Source organism: Adiantum capillus-veneris, chromosome 1 (assembly GCF_014529385.1).
Source record: "Adiantum capillus-veneris isolate H3 chromosome 1, ASM1452938v2, whole genome shotgun sequence".
Classification (NCBI taxonomy): domain Eukaryota; kingdom Viridiplantae; phylum Streptophyta; class Polypodiopsida; order Polypodiales; family Pteridaceae; genus Adiantum; species Adiantum capillus-veneris.
Genome location: NC_140931.1, coordinates 65,577,781 through 65,591,261, shown reverse-complemented (window position 1 = coordinate 65,591,261; position 13,481 = coordinate 65,577,781). Strand labels below are relative to the sequence as shown.

At 40.8% G+C, this 13,481-nt stretch overlaps 1 protein-coding gene across 2 annotated transcripts; it reads left to right on the top strand.

Annotated features, from left to right (window-relative positions):
* The first annotated feature begins 4,865 nt into the window (after positions 1-4,865).
* Positions 4,866-8,114, top strand: LOC147464918 (uncharacterized). 2 transcript variants are annotated; one of them, XM_086517065.1, is made up of 3 exons: positions 4,866-5,082; positions 5,413-5,640; positions 6,342-8,114. In XM_086517065.1, exon 3 carries the CDS (start codon positions 6,429-6,431, stop codon positions 7,890-7,892), a length of 1,464 nt encoding a protein of 487 aa, XP_086373191.1. In that variant the 5' UTR covers positions 4,866-5,082; positions 5,413-5,640; positions 6,342-6,428; the 3' UTR covers positions 7,893-8,114. The 2 variants fall into 2 exon arrangements, with proteins under 2 accessions (XP_086373191.1, XP_086373194.1); XM_086517068.1 differs by having other exon boundaries at positions 4,866-5,269.
* Positions 8,115-13,481: the final 5,367 nt, after the last annotated feature.

The window sequence follows — 13,481 nt, the reverse complement described above, 5'->3', positions numbered from 1 at the left end:
AGTTGGCTAAAGCAGGGGTCGTGTGCGTGTGTACATGTGTGTGTGTACTGAGGATGAGAAAGTAGTGCAGCGAGGCAAACCACTAAGGTGTCAAGTTGCATGGGCCAAGGCTGTTGCTGATTGTCACAAGAATGATGGCGAGGAAAAAATTTACAAGTAGTTGTCGATGCAACGTTGATGAGTCACCTGGAAGGCTATGGATCCTCGAGCAAGTGTACCAAAATCTCTTGAAGGCGCGAATGTGCTGCTTATATGAATAGTTCTACCTTTTCTAGCTGCATTGTTTTCTGCTTAGCAATAGATATTTGTTCAAACTTTTTTTTCAAAAGCTCGTAGCAATTCTCTCACAGATAAGCCCTGGTCCTTCTGTTGTATCCATTTCATAAAGCTTTGCTCGGTAATGTGTTGAGAATCTTCAAGGAAGTACTCTTCTTGTAAATCCTTCTTAAACTCCTGTCAGTTTGCACCATGTGTTACCTGAATTTCTTCAATTCGAGCCCTAAGCTCGAGAGCCGCAATTAAGTCGAAACCTTCCATTGTGTTATGGTTATTAACTCCATAATCCTCCATAGATTGTTCATAAACAATAAAAAAATTTGAAATATCACAACCTTCAAATCTTTGCAGTTTTTCAGTTACTGCATACCGTGCTTGACGAATATGTTTGCTCCGTTGATACTGCTGTTGAGAAGCCTACTGCTGCTGTTGCTTCATATAGGGTGCAAACTGTTGCATCATCTATTGCATTGCTACCTGCTGTGGTTTCATCATCTTTTGCTACCAAAGTCCCACCCCGGCTCAGTTTTGTGTCAGGTTCACAAAAGATGTCGGGGATAAATAAGTGCAGTTAGTGAGCCAAGATCAACACCGGGTTTCCTGCTGTGGGAACTGGTGAGAGAAATGACACAAAATAATATTTCAGTGATACAAGCCATGCTTTAGAACTCAAAACCTTTTTGTTGTCAACTTAAAGTTTGGTTAGAATTGAACTGCAACCATTAAATCCAAGAAATCCAACTAAATGCTCGAACACGAACAAAAGTAAAAAAGCGGTGCCCTTTGTCTATAGAGCACAAGAACACAGTATCTTGCCTTGCCCTTCTTAAGACGTGACACTAACCGCTTCGTGGTCTTCCCCTATTCCTTTGTATTCAAGATTTCTCTTTATCGTCAAAAAGTCCCTTACTAACTCCTCAACTACTAACTGTCTCTTGCTATTATAAAAAAAAAACTTCGGTTGCTTCTATGTTGCCCGTGATTGTGAGGCTTGAGGCCATAAGGAAGGGGCGGCTCACATGTGGTTGTGTGGAGACCAAACATACCAAAATTAGCAAGCGGTCCTTCACATGTAGAGTGCGAGATGAAAATAGAAGGGGGTCGACCGAGAATAGTGGTGGCCACACACGCCCTAGGGGGGACCCATCTTTGGCCATGGGGGCTTCTCGTTTTGAGGGAGAGACGAGAGCTTGGAGGAGATATTTTTGGCAGTAGGAGAGAAAGAAGCTTTGGGGGAAGATTTTTGCTTTGCCAGAGAGCGTCGAGCTGGGAGGTACGGCTATGGTGTCGACGCGGAGCCAGAGGGCTTCATATTGATTGGCTTTTGCTCGCCGAGGGTGTGCTGGGTTGGAGCCCATTGTATATGTGTCGTATAGATGATATGAAACCATCAGTATTGTGCAACTAGTGTCAATTCTCCCTTTCCCCCTTCTCTTCTCTATTGAGGGTGCTTGTGATATCACAACATGTGCGTGCATGTGTAGTTGTGTGCAAACAATGGTTTGCGTGTGAGATTATCAAGTTTTGAAGGTGAACTCTAGTGGTTAGGGGTGTAGTGATAATCTTGGGCTATAGAGAGCCATATTGTTTGTGTGTTGGGTGTGTTCCCCTTCCCCCTATCCAATGTCCAAGAACAAGGATGCCAAAAAAGTTCAAAAAGTAGCTCAAAAGGGGGCAAAAGCAATTTAACACAAAAAACCGCCAAGAAAACCTAGGGTTTGACTTTTGGGTGACCTAAACTGATCCAAATCTCGCAAAAACCATATAGCTAAGGTCAGTAGACCAAAGGAAGGCTGTGTACCAAGTTTCATCAAGTTCTACCACAAAGGTGCATGGATTGCGATCCATCTTCCTTTGTCACATATTGAGGCCAGACTTGCATTACTTCATACGGAACATCAAAAAGCTTTAATGAAACCTTAGACGTTTTGCAGATCTTTTGTAATCTCTAAGGGTTGAAAACATGCATTTCTATTGGCTAGAGCGGACAAGATATCACATGGGATGTTCATTGAGTTACATGGGACTAGAGTGGCATTCAAATCAAGCAAGGAATCAACTGCAAGACCTGGAAGCCCTAAAACTTGACCAAACGGATAGTGTAGAAGATGTAGGTAGCTTATAGGACCTTACCTGGCTAAATTAGAAACTTGGGGCAAGTTTGCAAGCTAAGGGCTTACTCCTTACAGCCAGGGGTACCTTCGAGCAAGGCCCTTACTTATCCAAATCAATAAAAAGGCCTAAATACCTCATTCAAATGCCCATGTTGTTGGCCATATACTTGAGGCGTATACTTCTCGGAAGAGAAGGGCATCCACAAACAACTTTGAGATCAATACCTCAAGTGGAGGTGATCAAGTGTTATTGTGAAGCATTTTCCTTGGGTGCTTTATGCAACTATGCTAAGTCTCTTTATGTTAGAATCTCTATTAATTACACACTTTGTTTCCTAAACAAGAGGGATGATGCTTATGATGTTTAGTTGATTATGCATTATTAAACTTAATTAAATAATTGAGAACGATAATTATGCTCTTCTTATGCGTAATGCATCATTAATTTATCAATTAAGTAACATAAATAATTGCATATAATGAGCTTAATTTTGATTAGTAAAAAATTAACTAAACTATCAATAAATCAAGAAAAGTAAAGTTAAAATATTGCACGACCAAGAGACATGTACCATTAATTTTCGGTCAATTTTTTAGCCATGCACATAATTTTTGGGCTATTTAAATAGAGGCAAATTACTTTCGTGAGAATTTAAGTTTTGATTTAATTTTCCTAAACCATTAAGATATTGGGAAGGTCATTGCTTAAGTTATGTTGCCCGATTTTACTCTTTATGTAAGTTTCTAGATAATCCTAAGAAATAGGAATTTACATTTATGATTTATATGACCATTAAAAATAAAAACCCTTGTAAAAATAAAGGTTAATTTTGATCATTAAAAAATGTTGCAAACTTTGAAAAAAATTAAAGCTTATTTATTATTTTATTTGGTGAATTTTAAGAGAAATAAATACCAAAATTAGATTTAAAATTTTATAAAATAGCAAAAAAATTATCAATAATTTTTTAATTAGAATAATCAAAGATTATTAAGAGAAGTTTGAAATCCAAGTTTTGCTAATTATGTTTAGCCATATTATCTTTGTAATTTTAATCTATAAATTAAGCATTTATGCTAAAATTACCTCTAAAATTAAGAAAACAAACAGAAGAATCTACCAAAAATAATGAGAGTGCATTTGATAGCCTTAGTACATTCTTGGCTATTATAGGAAATTAAAAGAGGCTAATAAAGTAATCTAATTTTATAGCTACCATCTACATACACTAGGCACCACATAAGAGAGTTCGAGATCAAACGACAAACAACCATGAGGCTGGTCCCAACGACTTGGTGACAATAGTTGAGCATGAGGAAGAGATACCGATTATACGTTCTGTTAAGGTGGTACATGTTAGCAATGTCATTTAAGTTATGCATACATTGCATACGAGACAATAAAAAGTCAATACTAAATCTATCTTAAGAAAAACACTCACAAAAACATAGGATTTATCCACACGACATTTGGTTGTAAGTTGGGAAAGAAATATTTGGTACACTCTAGTTGATAAAGAAAGAATGATTGCCAAACCTTTTGGTATGGTTTCACCCGAACGTTTGTCCAAGTGTCACCTACTTTTGATGCCGGTGAGTGTCATGTAGACATTTAAACATTTAAAATCCAAAGCCTGCCCTAGCCAACTGACACGTCTTCCTTGTAGTCTCCATTAAAATTGTGACGTGCGTATTCATTAGCTCTACTGTTGCTACTCCATGTGCTCGAGCCATGGCTTGGTAGTAGACGACCCTTGCTTGACCCTCAGCTAGTAGGAGCACGTGGAGAGAGAGAGAGAGAGAGAGAGAGAGAGAGAGAGAGAGAGAACCCCTTCAAGCTATGAGACACCCTTTTCCAAATCGAGAAGTCCTTGAAGGCTTGCCAATAGTGGAACGAAGCTTTAGAAATCGACAATTAGGTTGGGTTCACACTGCCAAATCTAGGCTTTTAATTGAGCCAATCAACTGTGCTACCCACCTTCTTGCAATAAACCTAGGAAACTTCCAGGTACGGTGTGGCATGTTGAGCCACACCCAAGCAGCCCCACACATGTTCTGATCTGCTCGAGCCACCCAAGGGTGGAAGACAAGATTTCCAGTCAATCAGTGGTTTGATTGCATATGTGCAAATGCACTTTTTGATTGCGATTCTTCTCGAGCGGAAAATGCGAGGCTGAACTCTCCCATAGAACCAATGTTCGGGAAAAATCAGTTTTCCAAACATACAGAATTCCTTTCCTTGAATTTGCCAAGAGGAAATTTTAGAAACTTACGTTACTTTTTCAGGTTTTAATATTATTTTTCTCTATTTTGGGGCGGAATTTCTCCTTTTCCCCTTGCCCTCAACCGGCATTTTTGAAATTGAAAACGGCACGATATTAGCTTAGACACATTTTTCCCGAACACTGCTTAGAACCTTAGAAATTGTATGTTTTCCATGGCATGGCTGCAGGAGGTAAAGTGCCTTTTTGGTGAAAGCGTTGCTGTTAAGAGGTCGATTCCCAGCTGTGGTGGTTAGCGTAAATATCTCGTCACTTCAAAATTTCAAAGCCTGTGGCGTGAAGGCGAACCTCGACTGAACTCGGCTTCCCTTTCCCCCGCCCTCAGACATTCCCAATTTTAGAGTTAGGGTGAGAATACCCTACAGGCTTCTCAAGACCTCGAAGAGCTCTGCTTCTATCCGCCGCGAGAGGTTCTGGTTTCTCTTCCACATTTCTTGTAGATGATCCGTAAGAATCGGAGGTTTTCTTGTCCTCATCTCCTGCATTTCTTGGCTATTTTGAGCTTGGGCCTTGTAGGCTTTCAGCATTTCCTCCTTTCAGCTGCTGCATCTTATTCGATTTCATGTGCTTCGCTGCTAATGTCAGCGTCAAGTTTTGGTAGCTTTTCATCTTGGCGACTTTAAGCGATTTCTCTGCCTGCACCCCCTTGCATTTATTCGGATGCAGTATCCATGTTCAGGCTCATTACATTTTTCTTTCCTTCCAGGAAATCTCTGTTAATTTATGTTTTCTTTTTGTAGATCATGTACGCACAGTAGTTTGTGGTATGACAGCTTTGGAGCAGTTATGTGTAGAAGCTGTTGTATGGATGCGTATGCAGATTGAGGGAGATATGGTGCAAGAGATTGTTTTTGGGTGTGGAATGGTTGAAGAGGAATCTCTTTTCTACAACTGCATGGGCAACGTACAAGTCGGTAGTTGAATGGCACTGCAGGTTCTCGCTGTGCTGCTGGTCTGCACTAGTCAAGGTATATGTGTGTCCATTAGTGAAAATGTCGTTTTTCTCATGAAATATGTATGGTGAAGAATGCTTTGCTTAAAGTGGTGAATGCGAAGTGTCTGTGTGTGTGTGTTAAACGAAAGGTTGGGGGAGTGCTTTTCCAGAAATTTAACCAGAGAGGTGATTGAATATTGCGCAGATCAGGCTAGTTGAAGTCCTTTGTGTGGACAGTTTGCATGCTTGCATGAGGACTAGTGGATCTATCTGTTTATCAACTGCGTAAGGAGTTTAAAGATTTTGAAGAAGACCGCTTATAAGAAAGAAACTGCCCTAGAAAAGAGGCGACATGATGAATTTGGCTCACTCTGTGTTGCTTAGCATGAATTATATTGCAACTCAAGGAACCAAGATTCTCCTCAATTTCCTCTGTGAATTTCACACGAGGGGGGCACACACACTCCTTAAGATTTCACTTTTACCGGTTCTTGCTTTTTAGCCTCTGTATGTTCCTAGATGACAGAGAGCCATTATCTTGTTAGAAACCATTTGCTAGACTCTGGTTGCATTTCTTCATGGATGCTTCCAACCTCAAAGATGCTTTGTCTGTTTTGTCTAGATCTTTAATGGCTCTCACCGTAAGTACTTGATTTGCCTTCTTATGCTTCTACACTTGAAGGTTATCTTTAATGCTTTAATTCCACTCATACAAAATTCATTATTTGATTGCAGGGAAGATATCGTAAGGATGAAAGGACTGGTTTCGACCCTCTGTCATATTTAATTACAAATCACAACAGCCGGCTTGTAGTTAGTGTCATGGGGGCCTCAGCATCAAAGCGTCATCTGGGCAACACAGACAATGATGCAACTGTGTCTCGAAGTGTATCTTTTCCAGCTTATTATAACATTCAGCCAGATACTACAGATAAGACTCTATGGATGCCTAGCAATGAAGGTTACATTGGAAAGGACATGTTTCAAGTAGGGGCCTCCATAAACCAAGCCATGAAGGAGGGAGACCTCTTTGTTCATGAAGAAAAAGCAAGATTAAGGTCTGCAATCGTTAATGGTTTAGATCATGGGGTCAGAGAGAGGAAAGAAAAGAGTAGGAAACATCGTGTGCTGAACTCAGCGCCAGCTAGTCCTTTGCATGGGGCTACGGATGAAGCATGGGTGCCAATTTGGGAAAACAAGCTAAAGAGTATAAAAGTGAGGCCTGTGGATAACGCACCTAATTGTGTCGAAAGTGGATCATCCTCTTTCAGATGTGTGGAGTCACTGGATGGAAACTCAGGTCTGAAGCTGCTTTTGAGCCCTGTAACTACGCCCTCATCTAGGAGCCTACCAGCTTCAAGTAGGTTTGCAAATGTTACTAAGAATGTGTCATCAAGTGGAAGGCTCGACTACAACCCAACCGATGGCTTAGATGTTTTGAAAAACTTGAGCGCGCTGGATGTGTGCGAGAGAGAATCAGACATGGAGGGCATGGGTGATTCTGAAGAGCCAGGGAGCCCCCTTTTTGACCCATCAATCCTGGCTACATTTGAGAGAGCAATTGAGGCCTCATCTGATGACAATTGGCAAACTTCAGAAGTAAGCACCAGCAGCTCTTCCAGGATTGCAGGTTCGTCATCGGATATTTGCTCAGATGCGGACAGTCCGAACTGGCCTGAAGAGCTTGTTATTGCATCAAATGCATGTGGTGTTGCTCACCCAGTGAATGCAGCTGCTCAAAATCCTGTAAGCAATACTTACGTCAGCAGCAGCCCCCCTTTTTTCAAGGATTCTCATATTCAGAAGGATTATCTGGAGGATTTTGAGTGTAAATGCCCTGCCGGCTATGAAGACAAGATAGTGCTCTATTTCACGAGTCTGCGTGGGATAAGAAAGACATATGAAAACTGTTGTTTGGTCAAATTTATACTCAAGGGTTTTGGAGTCCCAGTTGATGCAAGAGATATCTGGATGCATTCGAAGTTCAAGGAGGAACTTACTAATATAATGGGAGCAGCTCTTTCTGTCCCAAGACTCTTTATCAAGGGCAGGTACATTGGAGGCGCCGAGGAAGTGAAGCGCCTACATGAGGAAGGCATTCTTGAGTACCTTGTGGAGGGATTTCCAGCTGAATGTAACAGCATGTGCGATTTTTGTGGCAGCGTGCGCTTTGTACCCTGCAACACTTGTAATGGAAGCTGCAAAATGATCTCTATTGACGAGATTTCACGGTGCCCTGATTGCAATGAGAATGGTTTGATTTTATGCCCTTCATGTGGTTCATAACATCAACTAGTCATCAACTACAAAAACCTCAGCAGTGCTTACAACACTGTATTTGGAATGTGTATATTACACTCTTTATGTGCTAATCACCCCTTCAGAGTTTGCTTGTCTTTGTAAGTTCTACCTTTGACAAAAATTGCCCATAGTCGAAGTCGCCGAGTTGAGCTTAAAGGATTATGTAAAATGCAAACCTTATATAGATTTTGACTGAATTCTGCCCAATTGAATTGTTTATGAAAATTCTCAATTGGTTCTTTGCCTGCTGAACGTGTCTACAAGCTTGTTCCCTGCGCTTCACGTTGAAAAGTAGAGTGGATGATGAAGCTTGAGGCCTTTTTTTTTGTTGTGTTTTTTTTGGGTGGGGTGGGATTTTGGGGGGGGGGGGGGGGGGGGGGGGGGGGGGGGGGGGGGGGGGGGCTCGTTTATAAGTGACATCGCAAAAGTAAAGGGATCAACGGGGGAGGTTTAATCCACCGTTGATCAAATCTCATGGGACAAAAATATTAGGTGAACCTCCACCGTTGATTAAATCTCATGGGACAAAAATTATAGGGCTCCACCTGTACTACACTGGCCCTTTGAACCCTCAACCCTCCACCTACGAGAGCTGCACCTAATCGAGCTCGCCTAGTGTGACACGTTGAAACGTATGCGACTCTCGCACTATAGAAATGCCCCCCCCCCCCCCCCCCCCCCCCCCCCCCCCCCCCCCTCTCCCCTCCCCCCTTGTTGTGTACATCCGACAGCCCCAATTCCTCGCGTTGCTGATAATGATCCCTTGCCGTCGATCCCTTTACTTTGACCCTGTGTCACTTATAAATGAGGGGGAGGGGGTGTGTGGAAAGAGACACACACACACACACACACACACACACACACTCTGTGTGTGTGTAGATATGTATGCAGGTAACAAGCTCTCAATTCTCTCATATACATATACATATATAAATTTCATATGAGAGTCACCGACAGATACAGATTGGATAAAGAGCCCTGCTTGATGATTCCTGCCTCTGCAATCCTTAGAGGCCTGGATGCGCTAGAAACCCCATACTTTCTTCAAACAAGCAAATGCTTTGAGCTGACATTGGACATGATTTTTCTTTGGAGGACAGATGTCCCGACTCCTTTCCCCGAAGGACACGATACGACACACTTTGCCTAAAAGTGCCTCTTGGCTTTGGCTTTGGGTTGCTGCATTTTGTGAAGCTTTTGTTTTGAGAAATCAATGGATAATACATAATAAACAAGGTGAAGACTCATGATTACAATTTTAGCACAAAAAATCGAAAAGGAGCCTGCCACTCCTGTTTTTTTAGCAATAAATAATAAACAAGGTGAAGACTCATGATCACAATTTTAGCAAAAAAGAAAAAAAAGGAGCCTGCCACTCCTATTTTTTTCTTTTCCAAAAAAAGTTGAAAAGGAAGCCATGGGGCTTTTTGGATGAAAGGACCCATTTACAAACTAAACAAAGGGGAGATTATTATGAAATGAAAATGAAGAGAGATTATTATGTGAAATGAAAATGAAATGAAATGAAAATGTGAAACTAAACAAAGGGGAGATTATTATGAAATGAAAATGAAGGGAGATTATTATGTGAAATGAAAATGAAATGAAAATGAAATGAAAAGGGGAGATTATTATGTGAAATGTGAAATGAAGGGACCCATGTGTGAAATTATGACCCATTTGTGAACATGAAACCATGAAATGGAGGTACATAGTGACAAACTAAAAAAGAAAGGAATAATTCACTTTCACACCAAGTGTTGGGAATTGTGGGCTTTGGCCTATGCCTTGGTGTGTATTGTCCCTAATCGCCAACGTGGTAGAAACCATTGGAAAAGGTACCTTAGGTGTATACCTACCCATGTGGGGCAATTCTAAAGGGTGTGGATTTACCTAGAGATAGATAAGAGGTTCCTAAAATTTCTTTAAAGGTCACTCAAGAGTTTGCAAGTTGGTTGACTCATTTGGGGGCTCTATGTGATGTCATGCATGATGCCATATGAGATGCTTTGGCTAGCTCTATATAATGAGCCCTCTTGTAGTCATTTTCAAGCAATCTAGTTATCAAGTTCGTGACCGCACTCTACTTCAATTTTCAATGTGTGTTAGCATTTTCAATAGCATGTTATTAATATGAATGCCTCTCTCTCTCTCTCTCTCTCTCTCTCTCTCTCTCTCTCATCCTCCTTATTCTCATAATAAGAAGGTAGTTCCAATCACTATAGAAAATAATATATTTCAAATGTATACCTAACTCTCTTCTTCTCTCTCTTTTTTTTGGGGCAACACTCACAATCGTGAATAGGAAGTATTGCAACAATTACATTTCAAGCCCCACTCCACTTGAGTCAGGACATCCTAGAATCACTCCCACATAGGCCACAACACACAAATCCATACATCAGCTATTACGGGAGCCACCCAACACAACATAAAAAAAAAACATTCAAATAAGGGGGGAGTCATTAACTCCATCATTGGAAGGCCACCAATGGCATTGCCAAAGTGTAGCTTAGTTCGATGATATCATGCATGAGAGCACTAAGCTCATTTATGTTATAGGATCAAAGAGGGAGACAACTACTAATGGCAAAGATTGGAAACATGCACTTAGTTGCATCGGCTACTCAAGAGAGGTTGTACTTAGCAGCTATGTGTGTGTATCCTGTTGCATATGTGAACAAATCCCCCTTTTGGAACCTTTGACGCCTCAAGGGACATGTAGTGCTTGAGGTTGATTGTACTCTCTTTTTTAGAGTCAATATAACATCTCCACTCACAATTGTGAGTATGGCAAAAAAGAAAAGAAAAGAAGAAAACAAATAATTGGATGCAAAAATTTGATCTCCTTTTCCCTTGTTCTCTAAGGCATGCTTTAACATGCCAATTATGTTACATCGACTGACAAGGGATCCACCCATGACCGAGAATGAGCCCACAACTTTACCCATGCAAGCGAGTCAATGAAACGCCCAAGGCCCTTTTCCACTCATCAGATTTTATATGTTTTCCCATGGCAATGATTGCCCCCCTTCTTTCTTGAATAATCTCTGTGAACTTAGCTGTTTCTATGGTCACAAGTATGACATAAATTTGTAATTGTTGGCTTTGATAATATAATACACTTTTGAGAGTTTTGCTATTAAAAAAAACATGCCAATAATAAATATAAAGCATTAGAGATTTAGGCATAAAGAGGGCTATTAGAGAGATGCAAAAAAATACAACACAAAGTCCAATTGAGAATTTGTGTTGACATGTGAGTCTCACATGCAAGCACATACCACACAAACTTCTACTCCTTGCTTGCTTCATGAATGAGAGAGTGTGTGTGAACCCACTTACTATAAACAGAATGAGAAGTTGATTGAAGTTTCACCTCCATATGAAGTGGTCAAATCTAGAGTTCTTTGGGTTTCTAAGATTGAAGTTACATTAGGAGATTTCGGAGGTCTTTTGGAGGGCCTTTTGGAAGAGAGAGGAAAATAAGCTCCTCCAATGAGAGAAAAGCCTACGTTACGTAAAAAAATAGATTGATATTAACAAAAATATAAAAGGTGTCCCTCTCCTCATTTAATAATCTAGTGGTCCTTGAAGACGATCACTCTCTTTCATTTAATGCGAGCACCTTTTTCAGAAGGTAGATGCGGTGCATTTGATACGGCTTACGTCATCACTAGAATTCAAAAAGTTACAAAACTATCAAGTGGTGGAAGATTTTGAAACTTTTGATACTGTCAATGCATCCGAAACGCCCAAATATCTTAGAAATGAATGTCCAATTGCCTAGCTCCGACATCCAAAGAGGCAAAGAATGTCAAAAACCCCTAAAAGAACATTTTACTAACGGCGCGCGAGGGGGCATTCCAAAATTTTGGAATGCCTCATCGCGCGCCGTTAGTAAAAAGCCCCTTTTTTCCTCTTTTAGAGAGCTTTTTGAGAGGAAAATATCAAAAAATCTCTAAAAAGGCCTCCATCTATCACATAGGTTTTTTCTCTTCATCATCTTAGCCTTAGAGATCATAATTTCGGGTCTATAAGAGTGAGCACGCACACCCATTGTTACAATTCTACAAAGTGCATTTTGATCACACACACACACACACACACACACACACACACACACACACAAATATAACATACACACAAACACACAGAGACACAAATATAACATACACACACACACAGACAGACACACATAGAGACACACACACTCACAAACACACAGACACACAAATATAACACACACACACACAAACACAAAGAGCCCCTCTGTCTCTCTCTCTCTCTCTCTCTCTCTCTCTCTCTCTCTCTATACTATAGGCGCGCGTAGAGAGGCACAACTGGTGTGCATGTCTCTATGCGCGCCTTTAGTACTGTGCATCCACTAGTGTATGTGTTTATGTGTGTATGTATGAGTGTTATAGAGAGAGGAAGTAAGGCGGGGGAAAGAGAGAGAGAGAGAGAGAGTCTTTCTGTTACCTTATACTAACGGCGTGAGGAGGTGTTTTTTGAGGTCAAAACATGCTCTACGCGCGCCGTTAGTAATGGGAGTCTCTCACTCTCTCTCTCTTTAAATATGCTAAGCTATAGAAAGGAGAGGGAGAGGGAGAGAGAGAGAGAGAGAGAGAGAGAGAGAGAGAGAGAGAGAGAGAGAGCATGGTGCAAAAGTGCAATAGAGAAATATGGGTAGGCTTTCTTGAAAGATAATTGTCCAAAAATCACTAAAAGGAGCTTTGTACTAACGGCGCGCAGAGGGACATTCTAGCATTTTAGAATGCCTCCTCGCGCGCCTTAAGTAAAAAACCCATTTTTTGGGGTTTTTTGACATTTTTTGCCTCTCCGGATGTCGGAATGAGACAAGTAGACATTCGTTTTTAGGGTATTTTGGCGTTCCGGACGCATTGGTGGTGTCAAAAGCCTCAAAATCTATCACTATTTGAGAGTTTGTGACTTTTCAACTGTCAGTGATGACATAAGCCGCCTTGAATGCGCTGCACCTGCCTCCTGAAAAAGACGCTCACATTAAATAAAAAAGTGACCGTTTTCAAGGACGATTGGGAATATAAATCTACTTTTTAAAGTGTCTGGTTGTCCTTTTGGACGTACTCACAAGGTGCAAGTGCATTTTAAAAAAAGTTTCTAGAGAGAGAAATACAATTTCTTACAAGGCCCTCCAAATGACTCCGAAATTTTCTAATGTATTTGAGTTTCTAAAACGAGTCTTTCTAGTTGACTTTTGCATGCAAAACATTGAATGATCGAAAGCTTCTTTGCTATTTTAGTTTGTAAGTGGGTCTAGAGCCTCATTTCATTTTCATTGTTTTAGGGTGCCAATGTGACACTTCACTTGTTTCAAAGAAGCAATAGACATTTGAACATACATATGATAAACATCGCCAAAAGGAATGATGGGCGTATGTGTTTACTTGTATGTGGTGGTTGGAAAACATCAACACCTCGAAAGGATAGCTGGATCAACTTGTGCATTGTATCAGTATTGCATGGGGTGTCCTCCTAACATCAACATGTGGAAATGATAGTTAGGATACACTTGTGCATCGTATCAATATT